This window comes from Oxyura jamaicensis, chromosome 2 (assembly GCF_011077185.1).
Source record: "Oxyura jamaicensis isolate SHBP4307 breed ruddy duck chromosome 2, BPBGC_Ojam_1.0, whole genome shotgun sequence".
NCBI lineage: Eukaryota > Metazoa > Chordata > Aves > Anseriformes > Anatidae > Oxyura > Oxyura jamaicensis.
In genome coordinates this window covers 3127828-3146163 of record NC_048894.1, presented here as the reverse complement: position 1 = coordinate 3146163, position 18336 = coordinate 3127828, and the positions used below count along the sequence as shown (strand labels likewise).

At 49.6% G+C, this 18336-nt stretch overlaps 1 protein-coding gene across 2 annotated transcripts; it reads right to left on the bottom strand.

Moving 5' to 3' along the window:
- Nucleotides 1-5156: 5156 nt before the first annotated feature.
- KLHL40 (kelch like family member 40) lies at nt 5157-12779 on the bottom strand. Of its 2 annotated transcripts, none has more exons than XM_035319794.1 (7): nt 12624-12779; nt 11427-12587; nt 8448-8608; nt 7097-7204; nt 6768-6953; nt 6092-6238; nt 5157-5323 (listed from the first exon to the last, which is right to left on the bottom strand). In XM_035319794.1, the coding sequence occupies exons 2-7, from the start codon at nt 12570-12572 to the stop codon at nt 5212-5214; spliced, it is 1860 nt and encodes a 619-aa protein (XP_035175685.1). In that variant the 5' UTR covers nt 12573-12587; nt 12624-12779; the 3' UTR covers nt 5157-5211. The 2 variants fall into 2 exon arrangements, with proteins under 2 accessions (XP_035175685.1, XP_035175686.1); XM_035319795.1 differs by having other exon boundaries at nt 11427-12599; nt 12636-12765.
- Between the last annotated feature and the right edge of the window lie 5557 nt (nt 12780-18336).

The following is an 18336-nucleotide window of genomic DNA, read 5'->3' as shown; positions in this document are numbered from 1 at the left end:
CTTTCCCCTTGCACTTGGCATTGAGACAGGATGGGAGCCCGCACCCCAAGGAGACTTCACCTTGCCTGTATGGTCTTTTGTGATGGAGTCCATCAGCCTGCCTGCCTGGCAGACTTCTCCCCCCAAGTAAATCCCTACACCAACGCATGCCCCCTCGTACCGCCCACCTGGAGGTGACTTTCCCCATCCCTGCCCCAGTTCATCCTCTCCCAGCGAGCACCTGTCCCGCTCAGATGTCACCAGGAGATGAGAGCTCGTCCTCGAGGCTGATGAAGCCGTGTTGGGCTCAGGTGAGAAGAGCGGGTGCAGGGCACTTGCTGGCCCTCAAAAAACTTCCTGATCCATGGAAAACCCAACAACTGCTCTCAACCACCTCCAGTCCCCTTCAAGAGCCTGCCCGGAGAGCCGCTTGGAGACGTCGAGATGTGACCATGCACACAGCACTTTGGAGAACCAGATCCCTGCTGCTCCCTCCCCTCTCCGAGGCCTGGGCAGCTCCCAGGAGTCCTACACAACCTCCAAGCCCTTTTGTCTACGCCCTGACTCAGTCCTGATGTGTCTCGTCGTGTCTGGTTTTCATTAACGTACTAAGAGCTCAAACGAGTCGCTCCCGTGGCGCCTCGTCCCACATCCATCCCGGTCGGACCCCGTTGGCCCCCGTTGGGTTAGACGGGATGGGGGAGTTGGGTCCGTTGTTTTCAAGCTTTTTATATTTTATTTTATTATTATTTTTTTTTAAACTCTTGCACCTTAATCTCTCACACCCCTTCTTCGACAGACCGTGAGGGTGGAGAAGGGCTTGATTTCCATTGCGCGTACCCATGAGCAGACCGCAACGCAACATTCGGCCAACGGCTCTGCCCGCGGCCCGGACCTGGCGGAGTTTTGGGTTTTATTTTCCCTTCGGTTTGAACTCTGGGGAGGGAGGGAGCCACGCGGGGAGGGTTGTTTTTGTTTTCTATATCCCAGGAGCCTGGTAGCACAGACCAGTTAGCCTCATTATGTCCATGAGGTACGGCTGGCCCTTCGGACCACAGCCATAACCCAAGCGCGGTGGGAAGGTGGTGGATGGACGGACAGTGGGTGGGAACGGCTGTGACAGTGCAATAGAGACGAGCATCCGCTGCTAGACAACTCCACTGATTAAACTCTTGGTTCGCCTGAAGTCAAGAGGGAAGGACAGATGGACAGACACCCTTGGTTCACACGGACAGAGAGAGCATCCCCGCACGCAGCCCCGCTTAATGACATGCAACCACGATGGAGTTGGGTCGAACTCACAAAGGAAGAAAAATTTTGAAAAACAGGAGGAAAAAAAAATAAAGGAAATGAGAACAACCTCAGTAGCACGGAACTTGAAGGAAACGAACGAAACCCCAAGCACTTGCCTCAAAACTAGTTTCTCATGCCTGGTGTTCGGCTCTGTATTATTTTGCGGCATTCAGTACCGGTTGCCCAAACATGCCAAGTTAAGAGTGTATCGGTGGCTCTACTAGTGTGAACAACCTAAACAAAGCACTTTATTCTGTATAGATAAGGGAAGACGGGGAGGGGAGGGGAAGCGTGGATGCTTTTCGGAAGCGTCTTAAGTAATGTTCTAGGAAATGTATTATTATTATTATTATTACTTTTTTTTTTTTTTTTTTTTTATGACCACGTGTAATCAATATATGTTTATCTTTAACGCCAAGTACAGCAGTTACTCTCTTTGGGACGGTGTGAGGAGGGGGAGGCTGAGGCTGCCGGTTTAGCCCATCGTCACGGGGCCGCCAGGGCAAGTCATTGCCTGCTGCAGGAACGGGCAACTCTTGCTGTGGTCTTGGCCCCGTTGATGTCCAGGAGGTCCCAAGAGGTGCTTCAAAGCTGCCTCCCAGGGCACAGCTCACAGCCAGCCTTGGCACTGCGGCCCCATCCCGAGCCATCTTCTGCCTGAGGGTGCAGGAGCTGCTCTCTGGGCTACCGGTGAGCAAGACGAGCCACGGTGGGCTGTTCTGGGGTGTCCCTAGAGGCCAGGTCCTTGGCCGTGCTTTGAAACCTGCTTTTGGCCTCTCACCAAGGCACGTTCAGGGGTCGCTGTGCTCTGCAAGTGGTGAGAGGACAGAACTGGGCCTTTCCACTGCGTTCTCCCAGTCTGGAAGTGTTATGACTGTTACCAAAGAGGTTGCAAGTGGAAGGACTGAATCAATAAACGATCTGTCTTTTATAAAAGAAAGCCTAAAGCTCCACCACTTTCTTTGTTCCTCTGGCAGGGTCTCGCTTCTGCTGTTGCTTCACACGCGTGGACTTTGCGTTGGGTTTGGTGGGAGGTGTCTGAACAGTCTGTGTGAGGCAACTGGACTGTTGTGGGCCAACAAAAAATAGCTTTTCAGGGAAGGGTGTTGAGTGGGTGGAGGAAAAGGGCGTGATGCTTACAGCCCTGGGGGTTAGGGGAGGTGAGGACTGAGCTCCTGGGTCCTGCATGAGCTTTGGGTGAACTATGAGACAAGGCTTTGTGAGCACCTCTGTAGGCAGTGGAGAAACTGAGGAACCCATGCAAAGGCACGTGGCACCTTCATTGATTGGAAATGGAGCTGTGGGAACCTTGCCAGCTGATGTCAGCACTGATGTTGGGAAGCTAATGGAAGACAAGATGATTTTGCTGCACCCGAGGGATGTACCTGTTCTCTACAGCTAGTATTGCCCGGAGAAGATAAGATAACCATGGGGACCTGTGCTGATGGAGCTGTGCGCTTCTGAGCCAGGAAACACGGGGTGGCAGCAAGCAGTGATGCCTCCCTGGGTGTTCGTGCTGGCGTTTCTTCCTTATGATTGCCTTTGGACTGAAGCAGCTTCTTGGCATGGAGGTGGTGAACATCACTGGGCCAGAATTTTGCTTGGCGATGTGCAAATCTTCTGCCGTCCTTGGGCCAGCTCTGGCTTGCAGACTGAGAGTTGGCCCTTATTGCTCAAGCGATGGGATATTTCAAGCTCTTCTTTTATAAACCTGCCTTTTTCCCTTTTATCTTTTCTTGCCCCGTGCCAGCAGTGGCATCTCTCAGAGCTTTGTAGTGGATGTGAACAGTACGCGAGCGCTCAGCTCCTCTTAACCATATCCCCAGCAGACAGTTGCAAGGTGAGAGGACTGAGGATGTGGACCAGGTTTAATCACCGCTTCTCGAGCTGTTATTGACCGTAGCAACTTATCAAGACACAGCAGTGTCTCCCATTGACTTAAAAAGGCCCACATTTCCCCCAGAAAAGCATCTTTTGAGAGCCACATGGCAGCAGGTGGATGGGAATGAGCCCTGATTTATGACCAGACACCTACAGCTTCCCCTTCCGCAGCCAGCAAGGAGTGCTTGAAGCAGGGATATTGGGTCTGTCCCAGGCAGGAGGTGCTATCCCACCACTGCAATAAATGACTTTATTTTTTTATTCTAAGTGAAGAACCTTTTCACTGTGGACACAAGCTATTCTACATTTGCCACCCAGTCACCTCAGATTTATTTTTCTTCTGAAAATGTTTCATTACTCTTTGGACATGATTGTCTTCCAAGGAGAATATCCTGCAGCTCTTTAAAAAAAAAAAAAAATCTTTAAACTGAAACCAGGACAAGCCTCTGGTTCCTTTACTCATGCAAAATTGTCTTTCCTTCCAAACATGTTTTAGTTTCTTCAAGACTTCATTTTGAGCTAGACAAATCAGCCAGACTTTTGATACTGTGATTTTCATGCCACTTTCAGGGCGTTTACAAGATTTGTATTTGTTCTGTTTTTATTGACACCCCCATTCGCTGCATCATGAGGGCATGTAAGCATCCAGCTGGCTTTCCTCTTCCTTTCCCTAGGTAAACTTTTAGTCCTCATATCTACAAGGAAAAGCTTTAAGGATATGAGCACTAAAGTTTCAGCTCCGAAATGCAAGAAAATAAGAATAAAATCTGGGGCTCTGCTGGGGCTCTCCGTGGGGCTGGTTTGCTGGATGTGGTCATCACAGCTTTTGCTTGGTCCTTGTGTTTGGTTGCTGTGGACATTCAGTTACGGCTCTATAAGCATGCAGACAAAGGGAATTTCTTTGGAGACATTTTAAAGATTTATTTTTAAATAAACCACTGGTCAGGCAGCATGGACATCATTGGATTTTTGCTCTAACAGATCTCTGTCCTGCTGCCAGTACAGTCATGTTTCTATCAAAACATCATTATGATAACTTTAGAAAAAAAAAAAAAAAAAACACAATGCATTTTTTTCTCAGTAGGAAGCTCTCTTTGAGCCAAACAAAGCTGAGATCTCCAAGAATTTTGCAAATTAGAGTAGTGTTAAAAAAAAAAAAAATACGTTCGGAACAATAAAAATGAAAGACAGCATAAATAAAAAAAAACCTTTCCCTGAAAAACAGCACTTGTCCAACCGTAGGTCAGGACACTGATCTGTGATTGAAGATGAGGAGCTCAAAAGGATGGAGATGAGTGCTCATGGCCCTCCCCGCCTGTCTCTTTTCTCTTCCCTACCCTACTCCTAGCACGACTCTTCCCCTCCTGCAGTCTTTAGCTCTTTACATCTCTCCTGTCCAAAGTCAGGATGGAGATGAAGAACCAAAACTTCTTTCTTTTCATTGCTATGGCCTACAAATTTCTGCTGCCCAACCTCACGTGCTTTTTTTCTCTTAGCTGTCTCATCCCAACAACCTCCATCACTTGGGAACTCATCCAATTCCCCCCAGGTCTGACCTGCACCACTAGTCTTTGCCTCTTCCTTTTCCTCCCCAAGGTGGGCTCTAGCACCGCACCTTAGATGAGGAAATATATGAGAGACCCCTTTGTCTGGGAAAACATCAGCTTAGTTCCTTCAGACCCACTTTCTGCCTCCACTGTTGCTTGGGGAGGTTCAACAGTGGTTGAGAAGATCGGAAAAAAACTAAAGTGGAACAGAAGTGTAATCCTTTTGTCCTGGAGCAGCTCATTGCTCCGTGTTTGTTACTCCACCCTAGCTCCCTGCAGGTTCTAGGGTCCTTCTGTAGTTATCTCATGAGCATCATTAAATTCTCGTAATACCTCAAGATAATTTTCCCCCTTTCCCATTTGATTAAGTATGATGGTACCAATCACAGATGCAATGTCCTACACAGTATCTCAAGAAACCCTGCCACATCTCTGTGCTGCTAAACATGGCCTCACCTCCCCCCGTCCCTCCTTGTCCCAGACCCCAATGGAAGAAGTAAATCCTGCCCCACTACATCTTCGTTAGCCGCAAAACGTTGAGGCGCACGGGAAGGAAGGTGGCACCAGAGGCGTACTGGATCTCCCGGAGGACCCCTTCCCACTTCTTCTGCTCTTCGTCGTATCTGGGGAGAGACAGATGGAGAGCTGTGGTGAGGAAAGCATCTTCCCTACCCACTTCAGCGGCTCTCCGTATGGTGGGAGGCCCAGGGTGCGGTGTGGTGTCCTACATAGTTTTTTTGGCCTCTGGGGAGGGTTCCATGGGGACTTTTAGCCCTGATAAGCTTTGGTTCAACAGGCTAGGATGTGCAGATATCAGCTCACGGTCTCGCAGGAGACACCATTTCCACTGGAAATGGCTTGATGTCAAGATTGGACATCTCTGGTGAAGGCCAGGAGATGCCTGCTGAGGGTGCTCTAGAGCCACAGAGCTGAAGGACAGGAGCTAACCCTGCATTAGCAGCTGTCAGAAAATGTTTTCTGACTGCTCCTCTGCTCCCACGTAAGACAATCTCATTTCCATCCTGACCACTGGCTCTTCCCGGGGAGAGCACTCATTGCACAAACACAGCTTCGAGCCAAAGGGGAGGTCTGGAACCAGCTCCAAACAACATGTCAGTTCAGGAAAAAGCTGAAGGAGCAGATTTTCCCTGGTATGTTGCTGTACGAGGCTGGGAGAAATCACTCAATTGCCTAACGTGCCCTCCAGCACAGCACAGGGCAAACATCTCACCCAGAGCCCCCATGCTGAGCCTTCAGCCTCATGCTGGGGCAACAACAACATGCTGAAGGCATCAAAAATACAGAAACTATCTGTTCCCTTGGTGTTTTTTGCTGAGTAATGTCCCCCCATCTCCCATGCCGCCACAGAGAGCCCCAGGGAAGGTCATCACCTCCAAACGTCGTTCAGCTCCGTTGGCACCAGCTCTCCTGACTCCGTCTCCACCGTGGCAAAGCCCCCGAGCAGGTAGAGCACCCCAGCCAGGCTCACCAGGCTGACGGAGCTGCGCTCCTGCGGGAACTCGGTGAAGGTGTCCCACCTGCCGTGTTGAGAGAGGGGACACGTTAGGGCACCCTGCCTACCCCCATCATCATCAGCAACGGAATTAACTAGCGGTAGATTAACTCGTGTAGGTTTACATGGGATGGGATCATTCACTGCCTGGCGCTAGAGATGTTTCCATCATCATAGGTCAGCTTTGTTTTTCTGCGAGTCACTGAGCTGTGGTGCTCACCCAGTGTGGACCAGCAGGTTCCAGGGGCTGGATCTGGCCACAAGGCCCACCCTAAGCCAGGGAACACGTCTCTTGCATAGGGTGAAGATGACAAGATGAAGCTACAGCCCTGCAAAGCACCTAAGTAGTTGACCAGTTGATGAAACCACTTTGAGTGGCCTGGCGTGATCCACAGCCCAACTGCAGTGGTCTCATTGATTCCCAGTGGTCTGGGAAATACGGACTGGGAGAAACTGGTGTCAGGAGTTGCAAACAAACTCCTGAAGGGTTGGAAGCTGCTCAATGTATACCTACAGCTGGTAGCTAAGCCCTGAATGTGTGCTCAGGTACATACTTGTTGGTCGCGATGTCGTACACTTCCACCGAGTTGGTCAAGCCAGAGTCGGTCACACCAGCCGCCACGTAGATTTTGTCTTTGTGCACCGTGGCTCCGAACAGCGAGCGGGCAGTTTTCATGGGAGCCAGCTCCTTCCACTCAAACTTGTTGGGGTTGTAGACACACATCTTCTTCAGGCACTTCCTAGAGAAAGGGGAGAGAGGAGAGGAGGCTCGCTCACTCGCCTGCCCAGGGGCTGCTTGGCACCGCAGGAGGTACCGACTCATCCTCTGCTCTCCCTCTAGTTTGGGGGCTGACTCCTTGGTTTCTCTCGGTTTTTGACTTACTTGTCACTTCCTTTGCCACCAATGACGTAGACGAGGTCCTTGTGCGACACCACCGCGTGGCCGTAGACCGCGTAGGGGAGGGAATCGGCTTCACCCCACTTGAAGGACCTGGATCAGGGAAAGATGGGAGGCAAGAGGATTTGTAGCTTGCTGGGTGAGGCCCAGAGCACAGGGCGCTTTCCAGACCTGGAGGTGAGTGCAGATCCTGACTAATGGAAAACAAAGTATCTTAAAAATATGAGTCTTCCAATGAGATAATGCTAAACCAGTAAATTTTGTCGTCCTAAAAAAAAAAAAAAAAAAGGAAGATAAAACATAAAACATGCCAGATGCTTATGCTAATGCTCATCCTTTTCTGCAGCATTCTCCACTTTTGGGCTTTGTGCATAAAAAGTGCCTTCTCCTAGGGCCTCTACTCTTTTACAGGCATTACCAGCCAAATACAAAGACAGAGATTTCAGCATTATGTAAAAAATCAAAACCAATGAGACTTAGGGGTGCAATATTCAGGTTTGTTACCATTGAATTTTTTTACCTAAATAACACCAGAAATAGGAGAGGTGTTGATCATCTCTCTGCCAGCTTCCAGCCAATGATTTAGCCACCCCTGAGCAAGCAGCAGGGGGACACGCAATATGTCCCAGAGGGGACATAAATACCCTACTCTTGGGAAACGAAACTGGTTTCAAATCTCTGCCTATAAAACAGATTTTGGAGCACAGACATCTGAATATAAGCTGAGCAAAGGCTTGTTCACACCTACCACTGTGCCTCTTTAGGGCAGAGAAGAGCACTCTTTGGATATTTCTGCCTCCTGCGAGCAGAACAGGACGGTCAGTTTTAATATAGCTCATGACATAACATGGTTCAGAGCCCATTGTGCAAAAATAATCATATATTAAGCCTGATATCAATCAGGGTGGGCCGTTCAGTGCCACATCTGAATAGTTTCAAAATAAGCTTTCCTGTACAAAAACCACTCCCTGTGAGACCACAGCGAAGGTCACCAAAACTCGAACCAATGGGCAAGAGCAGAAGGAAAAACTCCCCTTGCTCCTCCATGCAGGTCCCACGTGAACATCTGCTAAGTTCAGTCCTAGATAACTTAATATCCCAGTTATGGCTCCCACCCTGGGAGTTTCAATTACAATAAACGAAGCAGCTGGAGAGAGACAGCTCGGAGCCCCAAGGTTCATCTCAAATCGCTCCCAGTGGTCCCAGCATCTAGGTGCAGAGTTCAAGCCTTGTCTCTAAACCCGGTCGCTGGAGAGCCGGAGTCATTTTGCACGGCAGCTGCCTCACCTTCTCCTGCCAGCCACCTCCTGCCCCATGCTCACACGTGAACACTTACAGCCGGTCGTAGCACAGGACCGAATCCAAGGTCTTCTCTCCCTCCTTCAGTTCTTTCCCTCCGACCACAAAAATGGAGTTTTCTGCCTCTCCCAGGCCAAAGAGGCAGCGAGGGGAGGGCAGGGGGGGCATGCCCAGCCAGTCTGCGTCCAGATGGTCATACTGAAAGGAAACACATGCTCATTAGTGTGTGCTCTCCTGGTTTTTCCTTAATGAAGAGCCAGAGGCTAAGAGCAGGGCTGTTCCCATGTGCTGCTCATCACTCCAGCAGGCGCTTTCTGCTCGTGCCTTGCCCCTGCTGCTGCATCTGGTGCAGGACAGGGAATCTCAGTGTAAATCCAAGTCACACATCCCCAGACGTGTTTTATGACAAGGCATAAGAGCGGAGATGCATGAGCAGGAATGTTTTCTGCCTTGTACACCAAAGCCTTGGCTTGGAACAAGCTTGGTTGTCTTTGGATAGGAGAGTCTCATGTATGTTGGACCTATGAAAAAAATAGTTCCTGGGACTGGAGGAGCTGAAACACCTCAGTCTTAGGGATTTTTGCCCGAACCTCTCCAGAAATAGCACATGCTGCAGTGTTTCATCTTGTATTTACTGTCTCTGCCAGGTAAGAGTGTGGTGTCAGCAATGCTGGCTACACGAGTCACTCTTGGGAGCAAGTGAAGAGTGAAATGCCTCCTCCCACCAACTCTCCCTCTTTTTGGCAAAACCCAGTTGCTGTGTTCCTCCTCTGCTTCTCAAGATACTGATGTCCTCTACCACCTTGGTGTGAGAGATGAAACGTGTGTGGGTCTGTCAGCACAAACGCTATTTTCACCATTCCTATCGACCCATCATCTACAGAAGAAGATGAGACGGTGCTGCAAAAACCAGAGCTCTTGATGCTGACCACGTTATGTCCATCCCACCCGACAGACACGGAGATTGATCCATACAGTGCCAGTAGATCAGATGGCAAAGTCCTTGGACATCTGTGGACCAAGGCATTACCCCACTTCCCACCAGGAAAAAAAAGACGTGAAGGATTATGAGACAGCACGGGGCGGGTGTTGGTGGGAGTTGCAAACTGGGGCAGTGTTTTTAACGCATCTTGGCAGCATAGGGGGAACATCATGGGTTAAGCCCGGGGTGACCTCTAGCAGCCCGTTTGGGGAAATTCTGCACGAGGAAGCTGGGCTGAAACACTGCCTGAAGCGCTTTTTGCTGGGGGCTCGGGCCAAGGAGCTCCAGCTTGCTGGGCTGCCTCCAAAACTCGGCCTCAGCTGGGGGCCTGTGGCTGTTGTCTCTTTGTAAGCTGTGGCCCGCATTTTTGTTATTTATAGCACAGACCCGAGCAGCCCGGTCACCAGGAGAGTTCCTGCTTCTCAATGGCTTCAGCATTGTTTTCAAGGCATAAATCTTGGAAGTGACAAATAAAGGATACCCTTTTCCATCTGGAATGTCAGCGGAGTCATTTTGTTCCTGCCAAAATGTGCAAGGCCTCTGGGATTTATCAGCATTTATATACATTGGTGCTGGTCCTTAAGTCTAAACTATCCCTGACCTAACTCTCAGCAGGAGGAACACGAAAACAGAGAGCATAAAAACAGAGCCAGAAGGTGCAAGATGCTGCTGCACTGACACCGTGGTTCGAGGGTTTATCACACAGCTGCCTGCCAACATCTGTGTGAAGTTTCAGCTGAAAAATGCTCAGAACATCATGTTCCTATAGGAACTGTAACCTACATAAAGGCACTGATGGAAACAAATCACACATCCACAAACTGACAGCACCTTCCAGCCCTGGGATGTGTCTGCTCTTCCCATGCAGGAGTGTCACATCAGGCTGTGAAGGCACCTCTGTCCCCATTTTGGGGGGAAAGCAGCTAAAAATGGTAACAAGGTACTCCATTAAGGAGCTGCAGACATTGATGAGATCTTCTCCTGCTCTTCTCCTGGCTGACCAGACCCAGATCCTTCCCTTCTCCAGCCTTAACCTCCTTGGTGGCCTCCACTGGACCCACACCAGTACCTCAATGTCCTCCTTGTACTGGGGAGCCCCAGCCTGGACTCAGCCCTCAGATGTGGGCTCACAAGTGCCTGATTAAAGGAAAAATCACTTTCCTTGACCTGCTTGCAGCAGTCATGGTAATACAACCTTGCTTGATCAGCAACAAAACAGGTGAAGTATTGATCTTTAGATATAGCTATTTTACTTGCTCTGCGCTGCTAACTGATGGAGCTGCCCACATCTGCTGTGGTCAAAGCTCCTGCTCAGCATGAAGGGCCATTCCCCTCAGCACTCCCACTGCCTTTCCCCTCCATCCTACTTTCCTGGGCCACTTTCGTGGTTTTGTCCCACTGACTCCTTATTTCACAGACTGCATAGGCTCCAAACACTGCCCCTTTCCAGGTGAGGACACATGGTGTGGGAGCACAGCCCTACCCACCCAGCGAGGCAGGGAAAGGACCAAATTGTGCGTCTCAGCGTGGGACCTCCCCTTTCCTTTTCCTTTCAATGAAAACAGTTGTGAGCCATGGGGGAAGTACAAAAGGATTTTGTACCCCACGTCCTTGGAGTGTTTGATCTGTGGCTGTAGCTGCTGCTGTTCCCTGTGTTGGCACCTGGCAGAGTTTCTCCTGTGTTTTTCTACGGGTTCATACCCAGAAACATGAAAGATGCAAAGCTAAATCCAGCCCTGATGCCACTAACCTTCCAGTTAGCGTGCCTTATGGCAGCAGGGCTAGACCAAATGCATTGTTCAAAGTGATGCCCTGTTCAGGACTTGGATCAGGAAGGCTTATTCTTATCACATTCCCATTCAAGCCTCCTTCCAAAAAAAATATAATGGTAAGAATCTCTAGTAAAGCAACTTGGATGTCTCACCTTCATTTACAACCTTCAGTTTAGTTTAGCATCACACGACAATGGATATTACTGGCATCTGGTGATGCTCTTAAGTGGTTGAAGAAACAACAAAGAAATAAAGCTGGTACCTGAAGGAAGTAGGAGCTCATGGGATCCTCCTTGCTGTCCTCGTTGTAGTACAGTCCTCCAACAATGAAGATCTGATTCTCTTTGGTCACCAGACTGACGTGGTTCTTGGGGATTTGAGCAGACAGGGAGGCAAAATAGCACTCGTTGGCAGTGGGGTCATAGGCCACTGCTCCACTGTCACTGACCATGAAAATGAGGTCCTGGAGGAACATGCCAAAGCGCATCGTGTCATTTAGGATCCCTGGAAGGGCATCCTCCTCTGCATCTTCCTCCTCCTCTACTGCTCCATTGACAATGTTGTCTTTTGCTTGCTTTTCACTGCTTTTTTTCACTTTCTTCTTCTTCACCACAGTGAATTTGCCTTGCTGGGCATCCTTCACCATCTGCAGTTTCTTGAGCAGCTCTGGGCTGGACTTCACCACGGCGTGCTTCTCCACGTGGTCCTTGATGTAGTCCTTGGACATGAGGCGGAAGCGGATGCTTTCAAAGATGACAGGCAGGGCCTTCTGCCTGCTCTCACGGTCCTTGGTCCCCACCCACTTCATCACCACTTCAAAGACAGTCTCCTCTTTCTCGATGTTGAGGGAGTCACTGGAGATGATGGCAATGAGCTCGTCAGGTGAGAGCTGGTAGAACTCCTCATCCCGCGAGACCAGCGCAAAGCGATCGCAGATGAAATCCCGAGCTGCCACGGCCAGCCGGGCACAATCCAGCATCAAGCCCAGCCTGAAGATGGCCAAGCAATTGCTGAGGCAAAGCCGCTTCTGCAAGAAGGACACACAGACGGTGAAGATGGAGGGGATCTGGAACATGTTGGCCACGGAGAAGATGTCCTGGACATTCTGCTCTGTGATCTCCAGCTCAGAGGTGTAGATATAATGGAGGATCTTGCCCATGACATCTGGATCAACATCTTCCAAGCTGACCTCCTTCTTCTTGCTCTCTTCCATGTCTGAGAGGAACATTGCCCGGAAATATGGGCTGCAAGCTGCCAGCACCAGCCGATGGCAGGGAAACTCCTTCCCCTTGACTTTCAAGACACAGTCCAGAAACTTATTGTGGTCCAACATGTCCTTGAGTCCATCCTGGAGGAGAGTTTGCTGGTAGAGACGCAGTTCTTCCACTTGATCGAAAGGCAAACCCATAGTGTAGAGTAAAAGCTCTTTTTTTTTTTTTTTTTTTTTTTTTTTTTTTTTTTTTTTTTTTTTCCCCGAGCCTTTCACCAAACCTAACTCTGTATTTATGAATATATCTGTCTGCGTGCCCCCGGTAAAGAAACTTACTCAAAGCAGGGCTCGCGGGTCTCCCTTGCTTCCAGCCTGTCAGCGCACGGGGAATGTGAAAGGCTCGCTGCTATCGCAGCTGTCTGTGTACTTCAGCTTCCAGCACAGGGCTTTATATATAGCCGCAGCGCTACAAAGCTTAGGAATCCATATTGGAGCATGTGTAAGCCGATCACCCTCTAATATGACACATTGGACAAGGGGGAAGGGAGGGGACGGGGGGAACAGCTGTACTTCCAGCCCCGATGCTTCAGGAGCAGCCTGGCAGCCCGTGAGTCACCGTGGGGGGAGCGTGAGCTTCTGCCGCCGTCCCATGACGGAAGACGCGTGCGACCCCACGGCACGGCCGCCACGCTTGGGGAAACATCCTCCAGATGAATCAACCCCCCTAATCTGCCTGCTAGGTCATGAACGGCAGGGCTGGGACCTTCTCCTGACACCAATAAATGACCACACCGAAACCTTTTGCTGTGCTAAGAATAGACCGTGAAGTCAACGCTGGAAAGATGCAAGAAGGGAACGTCTCGTGTGGGCTTTGTGGCACCCATGAGGCCAAACAGCTCATCCCCAGCGCTGCTTTTGTGCACAGGTTTGTCCTTTATTCTCCTCTGGAGTCACTTTTTGAGGCTGGAAGGAGGTGGGGAATGAAGGTGAGTTATTTATTTACACCCGTGTATGGGGTATGAGACTTATGTGGGAAGTTACTAAAAAAGTCTCACAAAGGCGAAGACTCCAGGAGTCTGGGGGAGGGATGTCCCTGTGTTGTCTGCGATATATGCGTAGGCCCTAACAGCACAGTCTCTGGACACCTCACCACTAATAAATCCACCTTTTCCACATCTTGGTGGTGGAGAGAATGTCTGAGGCAGATCCAAAATATAGAGACCCCAACAGTGGGCTTTGACTCACAGATCCAGGGATCTAAACCCAGGTATCTCCTCGCAAGTTGGGGGTCTCCTGATAAGGTCTACTGAGATTCAACACCCCCATGCTGAGGCCTAGAGCCTGCCTGGCCCTCAACTGATGCTCCAGAAAAGCTGAGGACTCCATCAGGTCCTGTGTCCTGCTTGCACGTCCTTGGATGTCAAGGACGCCTCGTGGGTCATCAAGTGGCTGGTCCAGATCCAGCTCTTCCCACAGAGCTCACAAGGAAGCAAATTAATTTTGATAGGCATAGGTGAGCAGAGTAACTATAAGTGTTGATACCTACACTGAAACTTCTACATAAGTCTTTTATTTTATCTCCATTATTATGGACCCTCTGGGCTCTCTAACACTCAGAGATGGCATAGATTTAATTAACAAACTAATTAAATCTATGCAAGGATGTTAGCCACTCTTCTCAGTGTATTTAAAGCCACATAACCACTTGCTCTGGAATGGATGTGCTTATAAAAATGCTTTGTGCCATGACGGTTACCTACACATATGGGAAGAGGGAGGGATACTGGTACGAAGCCCTCTAGTACTGGTGAGGTTCCAGCAGCATCCCAGGCAGGACCAATATAGCAGAGGAGTAATCACATGCTGTTTTCAGAGCTCACATCATAAACTCGTCTCGGCTGCTCATCTGTGACAGGATCAAAGGATGAGCATTGATCTCTGAGCTGGGTCATGCCTTGGAAATGTTCCTTTGCTCCCAGACATCTGGGACTGGACAACCCCATCCTCCCCTCTCCCTTCCTTCTGTATTAGTTTTTTCATTTTTCCAAGCATAATCCAGTGTGATTGTGCTATTGTTTGGGATTTTCCTCCTCTGCCTTTAATCTCCGTTGAACCCCTGCTTGTTTTCCTTTTCACTGTGGTCTCAGCGTGTGCTGTCATCTGAGGTTTGCTTCCACATCCCTCACATCACGAGGTGCTGCTGCTGAGCCAGCTACAGCCCAGCTTTACCCAGAGCAGATCCCAGGTGACCGTGTAGCTTCTTTAAGGTTTGTGGTCCACCCGGGAAAAGAGCAACTCCTTGCTCCCAAACCTGCTCCAGGTTCTCCATCAGCTTCTGTGGCTTTGCAGAGCTCCAAGGCTTGGGGAAACAACCCCAGTTCTTCCAGAGTGCTGTCTCCCCTCACTTCTCATCATAAGGTGACACCTCTAAATGCAATGGGACCTACCTGAAATCACAGCTCCTGTAGTAAGTATGAACTTTTATATGGTCTTGGACTGTGCAGGTGATTGGAAATGGGCACTGGCCCTGGCACAGGTGAATATCCCACCCTGGGAAGTGGGAGGTAATGAGCAATGGGCTCACTCCCTCTGTGAGCAATAGCTCAGTGGAGAGCAGGAAGGCATTGATCCACCTCCACAAGTAAATCTCTCACTTTAGAGACTGATGGATTGATGGAAATCGGTGTTTTTTCCGGGCAAACAGGGACTGAGAGTTGTTGTTTTGGGTTCATATTGACAGCTGATGGACTTTTTCACCCTTCCAGATTTCACCCTGGGGCAGACTTCTCCAGAGCAGCAGTGACCAGAGCTTTCCACCCTTCAGGAAGATGGAAAACCCCACAGGGAAAACCACCTCAGGACAAATGAGCAGCTGGATTTTGGTTTCTTTCACCACCATGCCTTGCTTTGGCAGGGAAACCGGACTCAGACCCCCCAGCCCAAGTGGGGAGTGGCCCTATTGCCAAACCCACATGTCAGAGACATTACCAGGCTTCTTTTTGCTCTGAAACGAAGCCAGCCCATTCTAGAGCCTGGTAGAAATGAGCCATTTGGACTGAAAGGCCTCAGAGACACCATGTTATTCCACATGGCTTTGGCTCTCTCAGTCTGCAGGCTGTTGTTTAAGCTCCCTACAACCGCAGGGAGAAGCAGGCACCCCTGGAGCTGATTTCCTGCAACCATGTTAGAGAGTTGCCTGTGATGAGAGGGCTGCAGTGTTGTCCATCTTTCCCCTTTAACTTAAATCATGAATTCATAGTGGACATTTTTAACTGTTCCCAAAGCCTCCTATCCCTGGCTAGATGCCATTCCCTCGGGTCCTGTCGCTGTCCCCAGGGAGCAGAGCTCAGCGCCTGCCCCTCCGCTCCCCTCGTGGGGGAGCTGCAAGCCGCCATGAGGCCTCCCCTCAGCCTGCTCTGCTCTGGGCTGAGCTAACCAAGGACCTCAACCACTCCTCACACATCTTCCCCTATAGATCCTTCACCAACTTTGTTACCCTCCTTTGGACACTCATTGTTGCATATATGGCCCAGGCTGGACATGCAGACTCTGCCCTCTGTGCTAACCCTGACCTCAGAGGGTCTGTAAGCCTCCTTGGCTCCTGAACACAAGCACGTTCATCTCAGATAAGGAAAATTCCTCCCCAGACAAGTTCCTGCCCCAGCCTGCTGGAACACAGGGTTGATCTGGTGGACTCCAAACCTTCTGAGCAGCACTGTGCCATGAGGATGCTCACACATAGCTAATGGGGAGACCCAGGGGTGCTCTCGGAGCTGATGTGCAGCTCTCCTGAAGCCTCCTGGGGCAGGGAGTGAAAAGTCAGCTTTGTGCAGCTCAGATCCACAGCCTTCAGGTCTTCTCCACCGCAGAGCATTTGGAGTTCAGATTAACTTTCATCTCATATTTTAGGTTACGCGTTTCCAGACTGGATCTCAAGCATGAAATGTTTTTCTCAGTTGTGTCCGCACTCTTCCCCCAGTCCTGTTTTTTATTTGTTTATGCTGGTTTGTCATTGCCATTTTATAATCTGTGTTTATGTGTAGGGAATTCGACAGAACTGGGGAGGTCTGGAGCTGGATCCTGCCACACTGGAGAGTCAGGACCGTATCTTATGGATCGGTGTGGAAGACATTTCGCTCTCTCTCCTGATAGCAGTGGAAAATGAGTCAACTGACCCCCCTGTAAATATTAATCTCTTATGGAGGCTTTGATCATGGTAGACTTTTCCCATCCAGTTTCCATTTGCCGGGTTGAATGTGTCACCATGAAGGTAAGCTGGTCTCCAAGCAAGTACCAGCAAGGTCTGGAGGGTTTTAACATCTAAGAGCAGATGAGATGGCACATATAGATGTAATTAGAGAAAGCAGTGATTGATTGTTGTTACAGTTTGGCTATCTCTGTGCACACAAATATGTTAATCGACTCTCTCAGCACCCCAGGGAACCCTCCCAACAGTGCTGACTGCTGTAGAATAGGCAATGCAGCCCTGAATGGAGGTGGGCTACTCTGAGATAGCTTTCAGTTGGCTGACCCTGGTCTAATAGGACTACAGCAAATGATACCCGATGACCAATGGACGAAGTCATTGTCTCCAAGTGGACAACAGTCCCACACTCAGGGATGGGAGTGAGTGAAAATGAATGGAAAGCATCCTAAGGGGATCCATTCCCCATCCAAGCAGGATCACTCCCTCTCATACAAAATTTTAGAACAAGGAATTTGAACACAGGATTGGGCTGAACATGAAGGTGTCTAGTGTAGGAGTACGGATTTGGATTTGAAGTTGCCATAAAAAATGCTCTTTTTTTTGGCTTCTAGGTGAGTTTTGCTATCTTAGTCAAGTAATAATGAGATCAGATGAGATACGTTCCAGGAGGGAGACGGGCAGCTGATAAAACCCATTCCACAGAGGCCTATGCTGAAGGTGAGTGCACGAGGCTGAGCAGAGGCTGAGACATGGCTGTGATAGCACCACTTCGGTGCTTCTGGCCCACAGGATTCCCTGATCTTCTAGCAACAGTGATAACTGAGGGGATGCCTTCAGGTAAAGAGGGATAAAGCCCAAGTTCTCCCATGTACTGTTTCTCTAACAGATTGCTTGCTCGGTGTCTAAGATTAACTCCTCCTGACAGCTCCATTAGATGCAGCTGCTGGGTAAATTTAGATCCTTAGTGAATGGGTTATTTTCTCCCCCAGATTATCCAAGTCAGGAGAGCAGTGCAGAGTCACTGAGCTTTGCCATGTGAGTCATTCCAGCACCAGGAGCTGGGTGACTCTACTTCTCCTTCTACTTCTCCTTCTACTACTCTACTTCTACTTCTCCAGCCAGGGACACCCGCTGAGACAGAGCCCTTAGTCTCTGCAGCTCAGGGGGGTGGCTTCAGCTGTGTGAGGACACCCGTACAGAGGAGAAGAACTGAACTTTAGCCTGGGAGAAGGCACATCGTGTCATAGCTGTTTTGGTGTTACAGAGTAAATGTGAGATGATGGAGAGCCTAAGAAACATCTACTAAAGGTCCAGCAGTAGACCTCTATTTAAAAAGGATGTGCCTGGCAACTGAAGGGGTTTTAGGGGCATGACTAGAGATGCCACCAAGCACAATACCTCCCTATACTTCCAGAAGTTTGGACCAGGATCCCAAAAAGAAAACCAGCAAGACTTCTGCCCCAAAAGCTACACAGATGCTAGTTTTACAGCAGTAGGTACACTAGTGATATTTTACCAACATGGAAGTTGATTCAAAATATGAGTGCAGCTACAGCCAAGCATCACTGCCTCCAGTTTGGTGATGCCATCAAGGTGGGTGTCTATCAATATCAGCAATGTCTGATGTGTCAAAAGTGGAGGCAGAAAGTGAGGCCTTGCAAACATACCCTTGTGTCTCCCAGCTCCGATGTTAGCACGTTGCCCAAGGTATCACTGGCATCACATCAATATACCATTGATGAGTGGCAGGCAGCG